The 22,581-nt window shown below is 37.2% G+C and overlaps 1 protein-coding gene across 4 annotated transcripts in view; it reads left to right on the forward strand.

The window, feature by feature from the left end:
- Positions 1–22,581, forward strand: part of ADGRB3 (adhesion G protein-coupled receptor B3) — a 730,754-nt gene that overhangs the window by 309,906 nt on the left and 398,267 nt on the right. For all 4 annotated transcript variants that reach the window (XM_082731305.1, XM_082731302.1, XM_082731304.1 and 1 more), the window contains 2 exons: positions 11,761–11,862; positions 12,238–12,344. In XM_082731305.1, the coding sequence (XP_082587431.1) occupies positions 11,761–11,862; positions 12,238–12,344 (209 nt within the window). The remainder of the gene's footprint in view (positions 1–11,760; positions 11,863–12,237; positions 12,345–22,581) is intronic.

A 22,581-nucleotide genomic window follows, 5' to 3' on the forward strand; every position in this document is an offset into this window, starting at 1 on the left:
TTTTACTATTTTTTTATTTCTTCATTTCATCTGACATTGTTTTAAAATAAAAATAAATGTGTGTTCGGAACCACTTAATACAATTAAAATTAAGGCAATTAGTAAAACTGCTTTTTAGGTTTAAAGTTTACCAAGACACTATTATTATTTTTATTATATATATATTATATATAATATATATAATTATTATTAGTCCTTGACATTTCTCATCCTCACTTATTTCCCACTCCTTGCATGTTCTGACTTACAAATGACCCTAAGATCCTGCCCCTGGTGTTCTTGGTTGTTCTCTCTCTCTCTCTTTCTCCCCTTCCCCCCCTCTTATTCTTGACTTCAAATCCATTGCTGGGTAATAATTCTACCTACATTATTCATCACTGTTCTGTCCCGTCCCCTCATTTCCCCACCCTGGGGAAGTCCTGGCAAAGTCCTCTCTCTCTCTCCCTCTCTTCAGCTATCACTTGTGAGAAGCACCCACAAATCTGCATCATTAGGTCTCCTCTCCTGCAAACACCTGACAGAGCTTTCCAGCTGGGTTAGCCAGTCATCCTCAGTGTCACCAGAAGAGTTTTTCTGTCTGACCGCCAAATCCGTCTTATCATCGGAAGTACTTCTTACCTTTCTTAGTGACAGATTCCACCGCCATCAAGTCTTCCTTCAGTGACCCTGCTTTTTTCTTCCCCTGAACACCACCTGCTAGCGGGGAGGGTCAGTGAGACATTAAGAGCCTGGGATGTGGAGTCAAAGTTTGGCTTTGGGTCTCAGTGTCCTCATATATAAACTGGGGATAATAAGATGTGCTCAGGGGATCATTTCATGTATAAAATTATAAAATGCTATAGGTAATTGAAATTACTAAATAATTCTAGTCCAGGTCATCTTTGTCCATTAACCATTTTATTGCAGCATCCACCTTTTCTAATCTCTTCCACACAAGTTTATCTGATTCTTCTCTGCTTTTTGACCTTAGTCATGGACTCACTTGCTTAAAAAGAAAAAAAAAAATGCTATGACTCCTCATTACTTGCCCAATTCAGTGCAGATTGGAATCCTTGGGATTCTAGTATCCCCGTCTATCAGTTGATTAACTTTCAAGGGTCATCACCCTCTACTCATTTCTAAGACATGTACGGAACATAACGGGTCCCATCCCTGATTCCTGGATATGGAAGCACACATTCTGTCCCTACTCTGCTGCTTGCACTTATTCACCTGGGCTCCCATCCAGTCCCGGTCCTGTCTCCACCTTCACCCGCTAACATGAGAGCATCTTGGGAGCTCAACCCATTAAAAGCTGTCTCCTCCTTTAATCGTTCTTATTTCTCCCACAATTGCATGAGTGCTTTCTTCTTTGAACCTCTATAGACTTGCTTTGTGCTTCCCTTATTAGGTATTGTTATTACATTTTACTGTTACCTATTATTATATCTCTTAGCTAGAATTCCAGCTCATTATAGATGAGTTATCTACTTTCAGACTCCTAAATCCCTTTCTCTGCATTAAGCCTAGTTGAATGTAGACCACTAGACACATGCTCTTTTGAAAATGTTTATTCTATATCATAAACATTGTAATGGGACCATTTGTATGAGGTACAATATACAATACAAAATACAACAATTTGTGTAAAAGCTTGTGAATGAAAACTTCAAAATGACTATGATAGTAATTCCTTACCTTTTATAATCATTTTATTCTCTCAAAATGCTGTTAGTTTACCTAGGTAGAATTTGAATAGACATTTTTAACACACATACTATTTTTGTTTTGTAGTTACAATTTGTGGCAGGAGCTTTCCTTCTTTAGAAATAAGTCATTGCAATGTTGGAGGTAAGAAAAATAAGTATTTTTATATCAAGTTCCTCGATTTCCCCAAATCTCAGCCCTGCATATACCTTTAGACCAGAGCTCCTCAAGGCTGTCTCCTAGCCACCTGTCAGGCTAGGACTGGTCCCAGTTATAAACAAATAGAGATTCTGAAGGCCTCAGGGCAGCTGGCAAGACAGGAGGATGTGGCCGGCAGCCTCCAGCCTACAGTAGTCTTGCCCATTACCCTAGTGTGCCTCCAAATGTTATCATTTTCTACATGTGCCATGACCTGGAAAAGGTGATGAAGCACGGTTATCCTCAACAGTTCCTAAGATAATATAGAAAGGCAAATAAATGCAATGCTCTAGCAGCGTACCCAATATAAAACTTGTCTTACTTGAGGTTAGTAAATAGCCACTTAGAACTATTCCTCACAATTAAAGTTAGCTATAATAATTATTATTACTATTAATCTTTTTAACAGGTTGGAATTAGAGTGACCTTGTCTGCTAAATTGAAGTACAGGATTAAAACTAAGTTATCAGATTTTTTTCTAGGGTATATATGTATAAACACCATCCAGTCCTCAAACAGGCAATGCAACACACATTGTCTGCTAATGAATTTAAAGTTTGTGGTTTGCTACCTCCAAGACTTAAAGATAAACTTTTGCAAGATATATAAATACCTTGTTTACCACAACAACAAATGCTTGGTGATACTGTAAGATTCTCAGAGAATGGATCGAGAGTCTTGTTTGATTGACACAGGTCTAACGGACCACCTCCTCGAGCAGTGATTTTTCTGATTCCTTGGTTTCCTCGTGTTTAGAAAGAGAATAACAATTGTATCTACTTCATTCTTATTATGAGAATAAGATGAATTTAAAAATGTAATGCACTAGGAAGAGTGCCTAAGTCACAGTGATACCTGATGCGTACATATTGCTGTTACAATTTTACATTGTTTCAACTTGACACTGATAAAAACCATTTCTATGTGAGGAATGCTATTACAAAACATGTTCCATAAGCGCCCCTCTTTTCCCCTCAGACCTTAGCAGCACCGTGAATTCTTCCCATGGGTGTGTTCCCCTGCTGAAATTAGAGCTGTAAGCTATGTGAGCACAGAGACCAGATCTATCTCATTCACCTCTGCATCCCCCAGCACAAGGAATTCTCCCAACATAAGAATTAATAAATTGCCAACAAGTGAAATTTGAAATTGGGGTCATGCGTAGTGTATGGGGTTTTCCTCCCCCCTCTCCTCTACTTCCTCCCTTCCTTCCTTCCTTCTTTTTTTTTTCCTGCATGCCAACTCTACAGTGTAGAATCAATTTCTCTTTAAGGCTGAAATTCTAGCATAAGGGTGAAAACTAATTTTCCACATCAAATTGAGTTAAGCCCTGTATAATTTTTGCTATTTTTAAGAGACAGAAAATTAGTTTGAATAGACAGATTAACAGCTAATCACTAGGTAATTGTTACCTTGTTTTAAGACAGCATGCTAACTACGTACTTGTGACTTCAAGTACAGTTGTATCTTACAAATGGGTTTTTATATCTTTGCACTAGCGATAGCAAAACAGTGGGATCTTTCAGCTGATGAACAGAGTTGCTGTTGGCACAAAAAACAAGAGTCCTTCATATTGCCCTACAATAATATGTTTTTATTTTGAGCATACAGAGTGATGTGAGCTAATTGTGTATTTTCTAATTTATAAAATATACATTGAACCGGGAAAAAAACCAAAAAACAAAAACTTAACCCAAGTCTCTCTCTTTAACTTATCTTTTTGTCTTGAGCTTTAGTTCCATACACCAACTACCTTTTTGATAATACCAAGAGGGGCTCAGATACTTCAAATTCAAAAACTATTTTCAGCATCTATCCTCCTAACCAATATCTTCCTCAACTGCTCTAACTGAAGCTGTGGCACAGCAGTCACTCTTCCTGGGCACCTGACCTTCATCTTTTATTTCTCTTTCTTCCTCACCTCCTGCATCCATCCATGGAGCTGAGCCCATTCTCTGTCCTAGATAGATTTTTGAACCACTTGCTTCCCTCCCCATTGGCACTTCCCGTCATGTCATGCCCTTTCCCTAATTACCCCATTTAGATTGTCACAGTCCCCGCCTTCAGTCTCACTTTCCTTCAATCCATTCCCCAAACTGTATGTATAGCATCCAACACATTATAATAAACTTCCCCTGCCCTTAAATTCAAACTCCTAGTTTCTTACCATCGTCACCCCTGCCCCTCCAGTAATACCCACCTCTACTCATCCCCAACTTTGTACCATTTGTAGCCATTCTGACTGATTCCCAATTTCTCGGATATACCAGGTTCTCCTTGCTGCCTGTGGTTCCCAAGGCACACTTTCCCCTTCCTCACTGGCCAACTCCTAATTATCCTTGGACATCCCTTCTGGAAATCTGCCGCTGCTATACTCTCCCCCAAAGTACTCCTAGAGCAACCAGGACTTCTCAGATCATAGTGGGCATTCCAGTGTATTACAGTTTCTCCTCTTATCGTCTCCCTCACCATCTTGGTAGCTAAGAGACCCTGATTATTTTTGTTCATTTTCTTTATGTGCTATATTTTACAAGGTATAGGGACATTATGAGTGCTCAATAAATATCTGGAGAATGAATGAATTCCGTAAGATGCACTGAGAAGAGAAGAAAGTTTCCTACTACTGGGGACTTCATAAACCTGATGTGGAAGAAAATAAATTCTTATTTAATATCTAGGCTGTTTTTCTTTTGGTATGAGCATAAATATACCTGTTTTCTGAACTAAACTCTTCAAAGATATAATCTTCAATGAGTGCCAAATGACCTTTGTTGAATTATTTAAAGCAGATGGGATTTGACATTACTACTAAAACACTGAAAATCCTACAGATTTGCAAATATGAGTATATGATTCCCTTATCATCTTCCTTTCTTATTATTTGTGTACTGTGTTTCCATCTATAAGAAGCACAATGAATCCAAAGCGCTATGAATTGATGGTGGAGGAATACAAATTTCTTGACCTCTTTAAGTTTGAAAAATTACTGTGATATTGTTTGTTTGTTTTGTTTTTGGTCTGGTTGAGGTAGGTCATACTGATTTTCATTAGGGAAATGGAAATTAATAATTGATCGCTGTGGTTGGATATATACAGATCACACTGGATAATTCTGGACAGGGTTCCATGGACTCTTACCAAGTCGAACACAGCCCTACAAAACTCAACCTTTGTCAATACCTTGTACCTTGGAAACCCATTTTTGTTAATTTTTAAGTAAACTATAGTAATTTAACCTATAGTAGGTTAACCTCCCTCTCTTACTTTTCCTAACTGAATATTGTTAACTTACTGCTCGCTTAAACACATACATGCACACACTTAAACATTGTCCTCAGTACTTTGCAGAATCATCCTCATTTTCTGTCATCTTCAGTACTGAGGTAATGGAAAAATAGATCTTTTTAAAATATATATATATATTTTTTTATTTATTTGAGAGCGAGAGCGCGAGCACAAGCAGAGGGTAGGAGCAGAGGAGGAGGGAGGTGCCGGCTCCACGCTGAAGAGGGAGCCCTATGCAGAGCTGGATCCCAGTACCTCAAGGTCATGATCTCAGTGGAAGGGGGATGCTTAACTGATTAAGCCACCCAGGTGCCCCCAAAATAGAACTTTTAAAAGTATTTGGTAATTTTTGGCTTAAAAGATATGAGTATATCCATAGGCATCCACCTATCATTTGCTAGACTCCTAAGTACAAAGTGCTCTAGGAGTGAAACAAAACAGAAGAATTATTGTCTTCATGATGCTCACATCCTAGTAGGAGAAGGCAATCAATAAACTAATAATAAAGTTAATAATAATAATAGTACTGCAAAATAAGAAGGCTAGGAAAAAAGACACAGAAGTTACAAGTACAGCAATCGTTTTGGAGAAGACTAAAACAGAGGAAGGTGTAGGAGTGTTTGAGAGAAGTCAGGAAATCCCTGAAAAGGCAAGATTTCAGCAAAGATGAAAGGCGGTAAAGCCAAAAACCATGCAGACATTTGGGCAAGAGAGAGGGCTATCCTAAAAAGAAAGAGCAAGCCCCCCTGGAAGATTGGAGAACCACCAAAGGGGTCAGTGTGGGAGTTGGGGACGGCAGAATGTGGAAAGAGTGGAGGCTGGATAAGGCTGAAAGGCCTTGTAACTGAGGCTGGTTTTATCTCTAAACGTCGTACTTACTGAAAAAGAAGAAATTTTATTTTTCTTCAAGTATTGTACCTTAAAAAAAAAAAAAAAAAAAAAAAAAAAAAGCCCTGACCCATATTTCCCTAGCTGACAGTTACTACTTCTGCCCACCTTAATTTTGAACCTCATCAGTTTCAGCTGCGACCTGAGAGAACATTTCACCCTATTGGCCCATCCGTGCCATCTAGTGGTTAATGCTTGCAATTACTAGAGTTTCTGACCACAACCGACGGTGGGGGAAGGGCGCAGTTTTAAAAAGGCGAATTTTTGGCAGAATTACAATAGGTGTGAAAAGCTTTCTGAAACCACAGAGGGGAATAAGGAAGTCTAGGGTGCAAATTGCTTCTTCATTGCTTTGTGTCAAGATTAAATCAGAAACAAAATTGAACGCTCTGGCAACCCGTTTTATGAAATGTATTTCAAAATTTCATCAGTGGAACTAAGTTTAAAAACACTGAAAAACAGAAAAAGAATACAAGTGAAAGGGATTAAAAATGAAGAGTTAATGAGGGAGATTTTGAACAGAAGTTGGATGTGTAAAATGAACCCAAAGAAAGATAATTAGGTGTAACGGTACTAATAGGTTAATTGCTGGTGTATCTTCATTAAAAATGGACTAGTTGTTTTACACGGAATTCAATTATGTAATAAAATGTGCATGATGTAGTTTGTGCGTTTAACATTTATTATGATTTTCCTATTCTAAAGTAGTTTTGGTTGACATTTACAGAAACACAGGCGAATGTGACCTCGTGTGGAATATTTGGAGGATGACGATTAATTCTGTGTGGCTGATGCATAGGAGAATAAATAAGAGCCATAACTGGAATGCGAGCTTTGAGCTTGCTAGAAGGGCCTTTATTTATCACAGAGAACAGAGTTATCTTTATCCTGTCAATACTGGAGAAGCATGGAAAGGTTTTAAGCAGCAAGTTATGGGATTAAGCTTCATTTTGGAGATTACTTTGTTAATATGGCATGAAAATTGGATTAAAGGTAGAAGATACTAGAGAGTAAATAGTTCCACTTTATACCCAGTTCTTCAGCTCAGAAGAAAGCAGGCATCATCCTTAACCCCTCAGTCCTTCATTTGCCATGTTATTTAGTCTACTACTTTCTAAATTTATCTTGTTCCCACCATTTCTTCATCTTTAAACATCCTGCATAAAGCCACCATCATTTCATCACTGAAGCACTATGCTCACCTCTTCGATTGTCTTGCCTTACCTACTGCTTCCAATTGCTGTTACCCACAGAAAGCAAACCGATCTTCTTAAAGTTAAAAATTGAATTATGTTGATCTTTTGTTTAACCCTTCAGTAGCTGTGAAGCCCTGTAGGCACTAATGTTAGCCTGTCTCCCAGCCCATCATTACTCCACACTTCTCTTAAAATTGTTCCCTCCAGCTCCACTGGTCACAGGCCCCAACCTCATCTCCACTTCCAGGCCTTTGCAAATACCGTTCACTCTACCCAGATTGCTTGCTGCCCCTGCTACAGTCAGTCACAATCAAGTGTCGCCTTCCTCCAGGAAGACTTCTGTTCTTCAGTTTAGATTGAAGTAGCATTCTGTACTTCCTATTTGCAGAGGTTATCATAGTTATACTCAAGTAATGGTACATGTAATTGTTTGACCTCTGCCTCCTCCCTTTGACTGAAAGCGCCATGAGACAGAGAGTGCTGCTCTCTTGCACCACTGATTCTCCCTAGAACAGAGCCTGGCATGTGTCAGGTCAATGCCGAATGAACCAATGAGGTTGTTCCCCTCATTCAACTGGAATAGGATGGTTGCTTGGGTAAACAATGAAATTAGAATCATGGTAAGTTTAACGAGAAGAGAACAATCCGTAGAAGATGAATCTGATGGTTTCAGTTATGGTCACAAGATTAGAGACACCATTAACAGAGTTAGGGAATACAAGGAGAGGAAACAAGCAGCATTATGGAGAAAATGGTAGGAGTTGAAATGTAGGCAGACTGACTCCGAGATTTCTTTGGAACAGAAAGAACAAGCAGTAAGTGTCACTCAGCATTTGGATATGCCAGTCTAATGTTCAAGAAAGACATCTGAACCAAGGAAAACACCTATGTGTTGCCAATACACAACTGGAAGCAGAGGATGTACATCAGGGCTTGACTGCAACATAGCAAGTAAGAGCTGAGATCAGAAGCCAAACTGATCACATTCTTACTGTGGCTCCAACATTTGCTAACTTTTCCTTCTTCTTACTATTTCCCCTTCACTGTCATTAATCTGGGCACCACCTAGCTGTGTAGCAATGACTGACCTCCCCCCACAACAGTCTTAACTCTGGACTTTGTCTTTTCTTTCTGACACCGTCACCCCTCCTCTCAGGAGACACTTCCCTGGCCTCGTTGGCCATATAGCAGGAGGTTGGATGGGATAACAGGGCTGGAAGCATCTGCTCTTCGTGGGGTGGGGATCAGACAAAATGGGCAAAGTTGTTCCCACTTTGCTAATCTCTGTGGTCAGTGTGGAAGTGGGTGGTTGCATGTTCTTGGCTGGTGGTAACTGCTGCCTCCCTTAATTTAGTTTTCTGCTGTTTCTATTCTTGCGCTATTGGAGGAGGGAGCCCTGTGGAGGGGCTGTCCCCACCTTCGCTTGAGTCAAACCATTTTTCGGTGATTTTTAAAAAATTTTATTATTTTATATTTTTGATTTATGGTGACTCCACCTCTATTCATCAGCACCACTCCCAGGCCAGACTCAGTGGCAAATCCTGGTCTTGGGTCCTAGGAAAGGGCCAGGTTAGCCTGAGCCCCCTGCCCCCTGTGACAGCCTGGACAGATAACACAAGATAATGGTTTAAACATGTGGACATTTTAGAACTGAAAAGGACATTGCAGATGAACTATCCCACCTCCTACCTCTTTACAGATGATGGCACCAAGGCCCTCAAATACGAGGATTATCTGAAGTGATGGAGGTAGCAGCAGGACTAGATTCTAGAATCCTGCCTCAGTAGCCTTTGCTTTGACTTCCTGCATATCTTCTTGGCTACTTCCAATTATTCAAGATGATTGCCCTCATGCTGAGTTAATAGTCTAGGTTCTCATTAAAATACTTAGGCAGCAATTTAGGGAATCTTTGCTTGGTGATGGTTTAGCAGTCGTTTCAACCTTTACCAAACCCATTTTCATAAAACGTCTCCACCTTACCCCACCAGAGATCTCTTGAAGGCTAAACCTAATGTTCTCATCTTGGCATTACTCACTGGACTATCTCCATAGTGCTTTATACTCTAACTTCTCCCTCCTCCTTGAGAATACTTTCTTTGGGGTCCTAGAAAGCTATTCTCTGTCAGGCCTCCATAAGGCACTTGGACCTCTTCCTTGGTCCTATCCTTGGTCCCCGTGTCTTTTGCAGAATCATCTTATGCCCTGCTTTTTCCTTTATTAAATAGTTTCCCTAGATGATTTCAATGTGTTAATAATAGTAGTAACATTGAACCCTTATTAAAAGTCTTATATGCATGGGCTCATTCAATCTTCCCCAATAATCTGGGGCGCCTGGGTGGCTCAGTGGGTTAAGCTGCTGCCTTTGGCTCAGGTCATGATCTCAGAGTCCTGGGATCGAGTCCCACATCGGGCTCTCTGCTCAGCAGGGAGCCTGCTTCCCTTTCTCTCTCTGCCAGCCTCTCTACCTACCTGTGATCTCTCTCTGTCAAATAAATAAATAAAATCTTTAAAAAAAAAAAATCTTCCCCAATAATCTTATGAGGTAGAGATTAGTAGTCTCTTTTACCATATGGAAAACAGGCAAGAGAGAGGTCAATAATAATAATTATTGTTATTATTATAATTATTATTATTATTTTCAGATTCTAAACATTTTTTTTATTACAGGAGCCAAGTGTGCCCTTTAGGCCTCTTTAACTCATGCAGGCTGTTGTAGGGGGCAGAACGGCTCAGGCTAGCTTGGTCCTTTCCTAGGACCCAAGACCAGGATTTGCCACTGAGTCTGGCCTGGGAGTGATGCTGATGAATAGAGGTGGAGTCACCATAAATCAAAAATATAAAATAATAAAATTTTTTAAAAATCACCGAAAAATGGTTTGACTCAAGCGAAGGTGGGGACAGCCCCTCCACAGGGCTCCCTCCTCCAATAGCGCAAGAATAGAAACAGCAGAAAACTAAATTAAGGGAGGCAGCAGTTACCACCAGCCAAGAACATGCAACCACCCACTTCCACACTGACCACAGAGATTAGCAAAGCGGGAGCCACTTTGCCCATTTTGTCTGATCCCCACCCCACGAAGAGCAGATTCTTCCAGTCCTGCTACCCCAGATAAAGAAAATATTGTTTCAAGACTGTAATTTCTGAAATTGTATTCTTCTCCACTAATAGTTATAATGTATCCTAATGAGCTCATAAATTCTGAAATAAAATCAGTGTCTGTAGATTATGATTATCATAGATTAAATAGTATATTCTCAAAGGAAGGAATCTCTCCCTGGGAGTCACACTCATATATATATACATATATATGTATATGTGTATGTATATGTAGATACACACATATATATAGGTACATATATATACACATATATGTCTACACACATATACATACATATATATTAGGTACTTTTTGGGGGGTCTATTTACTTATTAATGGTATTTATATATTGAAATATTGCTTCATTTATTTATTTAACTTTGAACAACTTCTGTGTGTCAGACAAACCATTAGGTGCAAGATACTGAGATGAGAACAACAAGATGTCAGGCAACTGAGGAACACAAATATATGAGCATATGCGTGGCAGTGCTGTATTAAAAAGTACAAGAGTAGGGGCACCTGGATGGCTCAGTGGGTTAAAGCCTCTGCCTTCCGCTCGGGTCATGATCCCAGGGTCCTGGGATGGATCCCGGCATCAGGCTCTCTGCTTAGCAGAAAGCCTGTTTCCTCCTCCCTCTCTCTGCCTGCCTCTCTGCCTCTGTCAAATAAATAAATAAAATCTTATTTTTTAAAAAAAGTACAAGAGTAGGTGTGTCCAGAACAAAGACTGGTATGTTCTTTCTAGGAGCAAGGTGTGAGGTTTAATGCGGAACAGAGGATAGACAGACTTTACAAGTCTTTGGCTTCCTATTAAAATATTTCTGATATACCTCTGTTATTCTTGGGTTCCCTTTAACTTTCTCATCTCAGTAATTAAATTGAGTTTTTGAAAATATGAAGGCCAAAAGATCAAATCAGGTCATTTTCATATGATGTAGTGTGATTGACATCATTGCTCTTGTATGAAGAATAAGAAGTTACATATTCTTGCCTTTTATGTTTATTTCCTCTTAACACTTAGAGCTAGTAATTCTAATATGGCTTTCAGTTTATTGGAAATAATTTTATTACACAATATTTCAAAACTTTATAAATTTTGGAAAGATTTTTTTATATATGCTTGAATGTAATGTTCAATTTTTAAGCAAATTCAAATGACTTTTTTAAAAAAGTCTCCAGAGTAAGCATTTTCCAAAGAAACAACATTTCTGTGGAGATTTCATAGATAATGAAATGAAACCTGGTGGGTTTTTTGGTTATGAAGACATCGCTAACATCTCAGTAAAGAATATACTTTAAAGAAAATGAAAGAGTTCCACAGATAGATACATTTGAGGACTGTTTATTGCCAATATTTAGAAAAACAAACACTGCTGGCATTCAACTCCCTCTGTTTCAAACTGCAGCACCTTATGAAATATGCCCAGAGGATTATCTGATGTCGATGGTGTGGAAAAGGACCCCCGCGGGTGACTTTGCATTCAACCAGTGCCCACTGAATGCCACAGGTAAAGTATCATGACCCACCGAAACCAAATTAGGTTCGCCATCCACAAACAGCATGCTATGTTGGCTTATGAAGTCATCCTTTTGTCCTATATCCGTCAATAAATCTATCCAATAAGCAATCAATAATAAAGCAATTTTAGGAAAGTGCTTCATAGATGGAGCCAATGAAGAGACCTAGAAATTCTTGCAAATGCAATGGTTTCTCAGTGTGATTCACATGCACTATAAAAATAATCAATGTAATATTTTCATATGCAAGTCTTCTAAGGCAGGAAAATGTACAAACCCTTTAGTTCTTTAGCCTGCCTCCCAATTCTGTGATGCCTTCTAGCATCTCCGTTATAAAGCTTCTCTCTGTTCTTTGTGACACACAGGCACCACTAGCAGACGCTGCTCTCTCAGTCTTCATGGAGTGGCCTTCTGGGAACAGCCGAGCTTTGCAAGATGCATATCAAATGAGTACAGACACTTGCAGCATTCAGTAGGTGCAAAGCCAGCTTTAGTACTTGCTCTGTTTATTTTTTCCTAATGATCACTGTGTGAGAATTTAACCTTCTGCTTTATAATCAAATCAGCCAAAATCTCTGAAAAAATGCCTGAAGGAAAAAGTGATATGACAGAAAGCTAATTTTTATAAGTCAGTGCTAAACTGCTTCATTCCTAGGGTTTGGGTTTTTATGGTTTCTGCTATTTAAATGAAAGAATTCCTTGTCTAATGGGGACAAGTCGTGAGCAAAATTTGTTCTTCAGTTTTTATCTATAGGAGTTACATTATGTATCATGATTAGCACAGATCCGTGTTGAATAGTATATAAGACTTACTTCAAAATACCATACATTTTAAAATTATATTCTTTTACATTTTATACTTAAGATATGATAAGCTGTGTCACTTAGGTATCAAATTTCTCACTGCATTTTGACGTTAAGATATTGAAAAAATGACAATGTTATTGCACCAGAGAAAATTAATTACTTGGAAAAGATGAAGTGGGCCAAATTAAAAAAAAAAAAAAAAGCCCCTCTGTTACCACACATCATTGAATTATTCACAAAATACGATGTATGAATATTCTGAGCACAGATGAATTTCACTTGGTATGTTACAAGTGCAAGCCATTGTCATTATTGGAGACTGTTGTTATCTCATCCTGACAATTGGGAGGAACTCCATCAAGAAATAAACATTGAAATTTATAATAATATGATCATGAGCCAGCTGGAAAGTTGAACATTGACAGGGTTGAAATTTAGTTAAAAAAACTTTAACTTTTGTTGTGCTTACGTTTTCTTTTAATTTTTTACTGGCACTCAAAAATACGCATAATTCTTAAAAAATAAAAAAACCCCAAAGAGGATTCTTGCTTGGGGATGGAGATTTAGCTCATACAATAATAATCCATATTGATGAAGCAAATATATTCGATTATCCAAAAACAAACAAACAAAAAAAAAGTATTAAGGAAATCTGAAAACCAAATGTTAATATGTTTACTTATCAAATCAGTAATAGTAATTGACTAGATGAGTGTTTGACTACTTGGAGCCTTGTTCTTGTTATTAATATATATATATATATATATATGCACAGATACATACACATATGTGTGTTACACAGAAATACTGACATGTATGTCAGTTTATGCTGGCTACCCACAAATACCTCTGCTTAATAATATATATTTATGTGTATATTGGTAATTGATAATATTTCATTTCACTGAGCCTTATTTCTGTCAAAATTAAAATACATATTTATATATATACAGAATATAATATATAGCTTTGTTTCATAAAAGAAAATATAAGAATATGAAGTTATTTTATTAATAAGTGTAAATACTTAGACCAATATATTTCAGAATAAAGATTAACCAAAAACTTCCTAATGAATTTAATTTTAATGAGTTTTAGATCCCCCTAATTGTAGACATTCGACTTTGTTTACTTGATCTTAATAATATCCATATTCAATTCCTGTTAATCCAGAGTAATGAATAGGAGTAATTGCATGTATTAAGTAAAACATAAGTCAATCCTTATGAATTTATTAATATGTAATGTCACATTTTTGCAGAAATTTTTTACTTTCTAAATTCAGTGTTTTATATAGTAATATTTAAATGAGTTTGTATTCTGTGAGTGCAGATCATCTGATAATGGACAGAAACAAACACACTGTGAAATAGAAGAATTGATCTCTAATTGTGAATTCCATAGAAATCATTCAATCAATAATTTGACAGCCAATATGTATCTGCCTTTTTTGTTTTTTAAAGATTTTATTTATTCATTTGACAGAGGGATATCACAAGTAGGCAGAGAGGCAGGCAGAGAGAGAGAGAGAGAGATAGGGAAAAGCAGGCTTTTTGCTGAGCAGAGAGCTCGATCCCAGGACCCTGAGATCATGACCTGGGCTGAAAGCAGAGGCTTAACCCAGTGAGCCACCCAGACGGCCCTGTATCTGCCTTTTTGACTGGCATACATTAATCAGATGCATGATACTGTAGATAAAAAGCAGTCTTAGTATATTCAGCTCCTACCAAGTACTAGGCACTCACCTGGGCACTTTGATAAACCAGCTTCAGTGCTCACAAGAAGCAAGGTGGGTATCCCTGCATTGGTTTGCATATAGAGAATCTGAAAATCTACAGGGGAACAATCCAGTTTTGTCAGGCAAAGAATGGAAGTTGTGTCCAGGTACAATTGCTACAAAGCTTCATGTATTTTTTTTTAAAGATTTTATTTATTTATTCGACAGGTAGAGATCACAAGTAGGCAGAGAGGCAGGCAGAAAGAGAGAGAGGAGGAAGCAGGCTCCCTGCTGAACAGAGAGCCCGATGCGGGGCTTGATCCCAGGACCCTGGGATCATGACCGGAGCTGAAGGCAGAGGCTTTAACCCACTGAGCCACCCAGGCACCCCCAAAGCTTCATGTATTTTCTAGAGGTCATACTACCTCCTGAACTTTCGATTTAAAACAATGTGCCCTAGATTCTGGTAATGAGGGCAGGTTCAAGCTTTGTGTTTTACAGAAAAGTCATATGATCTCAATTCTTAGTTTATTTGAAGTTACTAGCATCATCTTAACATCTCTGGAGATTTTATGGAAGAACAGATGACATACTATATACTGTTGAAATGTTTACAAATTCTAAAGAATTTTGTAACCATGAGGTATTAATACCTACGTGTACAGAAAATACATTTAGTTAAAATATTATCTCAAAAAGAGTAAAATTTTAGAACTCAACATTTTATTAATGTGAACTGTACATATGGGAAAATGTAAATAAAGACAGATGAAGTAGATAGGTAGATAGATGAGTGGATAGATAGGTGTATATATAAGATTGATGTCACATGTATTTTCACACACAAATTATGTTTAAACAGACATACAGAAATATACACACGATTGTATATGCTTACATACACACATCTAGTACTTGCCTACGGATCATGTCCCTATTTGGGAAAGTATAGGACCAATCTGTGCCTTAAATAATGGTTACCTAATACTTTGACTTAATCATGTGTATTCTAAGTAAAGTCCATTGGAGATGGAAGTGAACCCAGCTTTCCTTACTCCTGTTGCTTCTCATGCTTTGTCTGAGTAGCAAAGCTAGGTAGTGCTTGTGCTAAAGAACAGTTCTGATACCCACAAGTTCTAAAATTACTTTGCAGACTCTGTATCTTCTTCTTTAGTAGAATTTACTATTTCACAATTTAATTGTTCTATTTTCTTTGAAAGGTTTCATTTTGTGCCCCCCTCTCTAATCGTAAAGCTCATTAAATATTAATTGTTACCTACTATGAAATTATAGTCATAAACTAAGTTTGAAATGACATTTTATCATCAGTTAAAACATTAGTTGAGTATGTTCTATGAATTCTCTTAATTATAACCCAATTGAAGTAGACAGAATGGGGTGGTTAATCAGTATAATATATAAAATCATTAATCCATTACACTGAACATTTAGTTTGAATTCTTTGAGGACAGAAACCATGTTGTTGTTGTTTTTTTTTCTTTTAATCTTTATTTATCTAGTGACTAACACAGTGCTAAGCATATACTAAATATTCCATAGATGCTTTTAAAGAATGACTCTGCCACTTTTCTAATCAGTAGAAGCACCCTGGCAGCTGGAGGGTTCTCAGGTGATACACCAGACTTAATGTTCATGAATTTTAACCACGTGAAATTAGTAAGTATTATCCCTCATGTGCAATTTTCCTAGCCCCAAAATATCTAGAAATGTGGAGTGATTGATGACATTATTTTATGAAATTATTTGGCCATTGCAGAGGAATTTCAATAAGGCAATAATCATAAAGTTGTTTGAAACTTTATAAGGTACAAAATTTAACATGATCCAACTGTTATTCAAAAAAGACAAGTCACAAATGAATGCACACAATTTTAGAACATTGAGGGTAGAAGAATAAAGTGTAGTAGGATTCTTGAAATTTTCATATTTTCTCATATGTTAATATTTCCTTTAATTTCTGGGATATTTTCTGAATCTTAGACCAAATAAAGTACAAATAATTTTAAAGCCTATTGAGAAACAGGCACAGGAGTCAGACAAATTTTCTTGTTACTCATAAAGTTCTTTGAAGAAGAAGGATGAATATTGTGGCCAAAGTGGGGCAAGATCTCCCTGGATTAAATAAACAGATCCCCCTGTGTCTGGTATACCTGGACAGTCACAGACAGCCTCTTCTTACCCCCATCCCTCCTCTCTGTCTCTCTGTCTGTCTGTCTGTCTCTGGTTCTCTCCCCCCTCTATTTTACACATATGCAGATACATGCTTACACATATATACATGCATACACATGCGCACACACACACGCGCACCTACTCCTGAAGTGATAAATTGCGTAGAACAAACGGGATACATACTCTGTGTGTAGAGCGTTCGAAAGCAAAATTTGAACCAAGCATACCAATGCCTTTTCCTAAATCCATCAGGCATATGTCATTCCTCCTTCCCTGGAGATGAGTGAGTGAGTGAGTGGGACTGAGAAAGGTCAAAGACATTGCTCTAGTAAAAGTCCTTCCTTTTATTTATTAATAATAGAAGGAAGGACTTTTACTAGAGCAATGTCTTTGACCTGTACCCCTGGGGATAAAAATATATGTTTATAAAAAATAAAAATTAAAAAAAAAAAAAAAAGTCCTTCCTTATGAAGTCATTGTCCCTTAAAACCTCTTTTCTATTTTTCAAACCTTCATTTAACAAACAAGTAAATATGGAATTAGGAGCAGTAGCCTGGTCATCAAAAGGTTGATTTTGTGGTCAGGGATGTCAAAAAGCGTGAATCCTACTTTGAGGACTTTGTTTCTCTTATCTTCCTCTACTTCTATCGTTGGATTATTAGGTTAGAGAGACAAAGTTAGAGCTATCTTCCTTTAGGGGAAGCTTGAGGGAAGAGAGAGGGAAAGAGACCCAGAGGGACAAAGGCAAAGAGAGACAGAGAATAGATGTCATTTATTTTTTTTTTCTACATATTCCCTACCTTCCAGGTGAATTTTGCTCCGTTGCAACAAAACTCTTCACATGTTACAGTTTTTGGCCAATACCTCCTTGCATAAGTACCCAGCGCACTGCATAAAGAGTAGAATATTTTTAAATTTTTTATTTACTTAATTTTAATTTCAATATAATTAATATACAGTGTTATTTTAGCTTTAAGAGTAGTACTATATAGTGATTCAGGGAGGATAATACATTTTATTACTGCAGCTAATTTAGAGGAAAGGAAGACAATAGCCACCATAGTTTTTGCTTACAACAGATATTTATTGAGCCAAAAAATATGAAAGTCTTGTTTTTTTCATAAGTAGTTAAGAAACAAAGAGCCCAATACTATGGTCCAGCCATCCAGGAGAACTAGCGGATGATTTTTGTTTTCAAGTAGTCATTAATTAAGTGGAGCTAAGTGAGTCTGAGATAGGGGAGTTACTTGTTCTGCTAGCTTTTTGTAATACAGTATGGTTGGAACACAGCAGATGATAGTGAAAGCAGGGAGAAGAAGCTAAATTAGAAGTTTCTTAATCCTGGGTGAACATTATAATTGCATGGGAATTCTTAAAAACACCAGTGATGAGGTCACCTTAGGCCAATAAAATGGAATTGTTACCATAGTACACATTTAGTAAATGTAAGCTATTATCATTACTAATTACAACATTAATTCAGTATTCATAAACATATATATATAATTACATCGTCCTCTCTTGGAAGAACGTGGACACCCTCATTTTAAGTACTAATGGTATGGCACCGGACTTCTTTTTTGTTCTTGTTGCCAATTTTCAAAGTTGTCAGCATACTCACTCCCAGAGCTCAGATAGTCTTTGCAAAACTCAACAATGCCAAGGAGAAGCTCAAGAACATTATTTCCTTTTAAATGGACTGAAGGCTTTTACTTTTTATTCAGGTTCAAATGTTGAAGTTTTAGGATCTGAGTTCAACCTCACAATTCCAGAGAATTTAGCATGTGGTCCTGAATAAAATTATGAGTTCACTAAGTGTTCAGCAAATGACAATAACTCACATTTATTGAATCCTGTCTACCATGAAGGAGCTGATGGGGGAGAAAAGGAAATAAAATGTTAACTAAATTTTAATGTTCTAAGCAATTCATATGCCAAAGTTCACAGTTTAATATATTTCAAGAAGATAGTGAATATTTAGGCTTTACATCCCATATGGTCGCTCTTCTAACTATTCAATTCTGTTGTAGCACAAGAACAGCCATAAACAATGAGTAAACATGATGGTGTTCCAGTAAAACTTTACACAAAAACAAGCAATGGGCTGGATTTGGCTCACAGGCTATATAGTTCACTAACTCTTGATCTAGATTACACATTTGTTAATGGTTTTTGTTTATTTATTTTATCTTATTTTTTAAGATTTCAACTCTTTTAGAATTCTCCATTGAAGAATGGACCACAGTCATTTTAAATTACTTATCAAAGTGAAATCTAATATCTGGATAATTTGTGAATGGGATTATTTTATCAGTCACATCATCTGGCATATCTTCTAATTTTTATTAAATGCCAGACATTGTGTAAAACACATGTAGGGTTTTTAGACAATGTCAATGTCCACCAAAAGCATTTCTCCTTTTTTTTTTTTTAAATCCAGATACAGTGAGGAGCTGATACTTCAATGCAGTTGAGAGTTGATCTGGGTTGAGGTGATTTGCATTTTAGTAAGACTACCTCTGCTTAGTCCTTCTTCTTCCACTGTGTGTCTTTTTTCTTTTTTTTTTTTAAGATTTTCTTTCTTTCTTTCTTTCTTTCTTTCTTTCTTTCTTTCTTTCTTTCTTTCTTTCTTTCTTTCTTTTAAAGATTTATTTATTTGACAGAGATCACAAGTAGGCAGAGAGGCAGGCAGAGAGAGAAGAGGAAGCAGGCTCCCCGCTGAGCAGAGAACCCCATGCGGGGCTTGATCTCAGGACCCTGGGATCATGACCTGAGCCTAAGGCAGAGGCTTTAAACCACTGAACCACACAGGCGCCCCACTGTGTGTCTTAAAGGCTTTGGATGGAGAGCCTATGTTTGCCTATTCCATCAGCACTGAGAAACTGTAGAAGATCCAGTTCTCTCCTTCAAGAGGTACCAACCAGCTCAATACTTGAGCTTTCTTTCCAAGCAACTTCAAAATTTTTTCCAAATGCATACTTACAAAGATGGAGAAAATTATACTCTGCATTTTAGAAGTTTTCATCCTAGCTTCTCAACTTCTTATGCATTTCAAAAACTTAGTAAAATATCTCATGGAGAAAAAATTCCAGTAAGATTTTTAGGGACTCTCAAATTTCCAATACATTTTTCTAGTGCTAGGCAAATAAAGACATTAGTTTCTCTTTCTTCATTAGAGGTCCTCTTCCAGGGTTACACCTGCCCCTCACTTCTTGCCCAGATTTAGCAGCACCTCTGCCATGACTAAAATTGTTGGTTAGCTTAGAAAGGCTCCCCTTTTTCTGGAAATTTAGTTTATCTCATCCATAGCTATGTGATACTCTAGGGAGTATGGTTTTTGTAATTTATATGGATTTTTCTAGTTTTAGTGGCAAAATCATCAGCCTTAAAGGAATTACTATACTAAACCAGTAAATTTTAATTGTATTATAAAAAAAGAAAAAATCTCTTAAATACATAAAATAGTATTTCCTAGGGAATTTTAAGGTAGTCCACTATATAGATACATAATGAAATAGTGCTCAAGTTATACTTTACTTCATTTTTTTTTTAAACTGACAATATATTACTGATTATGTCTATAAGAACCCAAAAGAATTTAGGATTATCCCAGGTTACAGATTTAGTGTGACTTAGAGATGAAATGTTAGGGTTAGTTTTAGCAGTTGAAATTCACTGACTTGAAATTTATTCATCAGATGATTTAATAAAATATACTTTATAGTGAATTAGGCTAATGTCAAAAGAAAAAGAAATAAAAGGAAAGTGTATCTTATTATTCAATCTTTCACCTATCCATTCAACTACCCATTAACTTATTCTACAAATCCTACTGACCTTTATCTGCAACAGAATGCAGGGACCTAAAGATAGAACTTGAATGTGACACTCACAAGTGCAAATAGAGTAGACAAAAACTGATATATAATTACACATTGTGGTATGCCGGAGGAAATTAACCAAATACCAACATAGGAAATAAAGTTTGGGGACTGCTTTAGATAAGAAAGTCAGAGAGGTCTCTGTGGAGAAATGACATTTAAAGCTGTGGCCTGAAAAATGAGATGGATCTGGACATTCAAAGAGTGAAAAGAATGAGTGTGTCAGAGAATAAGAATGCCTTCCATTTGAGGGAATAGCATTTGGAAAATCTTCGAAGTCTTTAAGTAAGTGAAAGATGATCTAGTTGCCAGAGGTATTGAGCAAGAAGAGAATGTCATGAGATGAAGTTGGAGAGCTATGTAGGAAAAAATAATTCTATGCCTTAAAGACCTTTGCTAAGAGTTCGAATTTTATTCTAAATGCAATGGGAATCCATTAATAGTAAAGAGCGATGTGACTCATTATAATTAAAGAGGGTCATATGGTGTTCTATGGAGAATAGGCTATAGGGTAGCAGAACTGGAACCTGTCAAGCCTGCTGCAGTAATCCAGATGAGAGATGATGTTATCCTTCATTAAGGTTGAGTGAACACATTTGGCTGATGGGAATGTCATTTTCTGAAATGAGGAAGGCAGGACAATAAAGAACAGTGTGAAGCAGGTGTACTTAGGGGTTGCCAAAAGTTCTATTATACTGAGGCTTTAAATAAAGAACTTAGAATGCAGCTAGTCAGTTTAGTTGTGATTTTTCTCCAGCACAGTTGAGCTGCTTGGATGCAGGTGCAGAGAAGGCATTTGGTGGAGCTAAAACGTTTTCCGAAGACCAGAAGTATCAACAAGCAGCACCTGGGAACTTGTTAGAAATGCAGAATCTGAAACCATGTCCCAGGCCACCTTAATCAGAATCTGCATTTTGAAAAGCTCCCTCTGTGACTCGTGTGTACATTAACGTTTGAGAAGCACAGGGATAGATTTTATCTAAGGTTGAATTTCTGGCAGAGGAATGCAAAGAAGTAAAATGGTAACCAATGTAAAAAAAATTAAAACATAAAGAAGGAAAAGTTTTGATGGAGGAATGCAAAGAAATTAAATGATTGCTAGCCAGTTTCCATACCACAGGATATACATCTGTTAGGTGATACCTAGTTTTCCTCTTCTGGGCACATGGGAGGATTGTGTTACTTCACTCCTTGAAGTTAGGTATACACATGTGACTTAGAACTGTCCAACTGGTTCTGTAAGGAAGTGGTCTTTGTCATGTTGGGGCTGAGAATGCTGTTGCCAATGCAAAATCTTTCAACCTCCATCACCCCAAACCCCTGAATGACTATGATGAACAGAGACTTCCTGATGACCTGAGTTACATATATATAGTGTGAGTAGGAAATGGATTTTTATTGTTTTTAGGCACTTATATTTTAAAATTGTTTATTATTACGGCATAATCTATCCCATTCTGACTCATACAGTATCACAAGAACTAGGAAGTTTAAATAATGGAAATATAATTGAAAAAGCCATAGAGAAATACTGGGTTACTTAATGCTCTGTCTCCCATTTAGGTGGTTCCTGAAAATTTGGGTCCCAGTCTGTGACTATTTTATACAGCTTTGAACTCAAGGAACAGGCTCTAATTCTATCTCCTAGGTCAGAATATTAATAAGAGCTTCAGACTGATTTGATGTTAAGAAAGGAAATCTTAGCTAACCATGTCCCTTGCTCAGGAATTGTACTTTTGACTAATTCTAGCCTCTCTGAAATTAAAGCTAATTCCAGTGTGTGTGTGTGTGTGTGTGTGTGTGTTTCCTTTTAGGTAAATTTACTATATTCTCATAAATTTATAGGTTTTACAGGGAGATAGTGTATAGTGCATAGTGTATAGCTAACTGACTTTTCTTCATCAGTTTTCTTCATGACTCAGTTTATTCTTTTAACAATAAACTGGAATCCTCAAGTTTATGGCATCCTGTCTCTCACTTCAGGAATTCCTGGGGCAAGAACCAGCGTACCAAATACCCATGGCCAAGGGTTCTTTTTCCTGGGTTCTGTGCAAAACATACATAATTCCTGCAGGAGGTTTCTGGACTAAATCTTTCCATCGATTTGTCTC

The sequence above is a fragment of the Mustela nivalis genome, assembly GCF_964662115.1.
Source record: "Mustela nivalis genome assembly, chromosome: 5".
NCBI lineage: Eukaryota > Metazoa > Chordata > Mammalia > Carnivora > Mustelidae > Mustela > Mustela nivalis.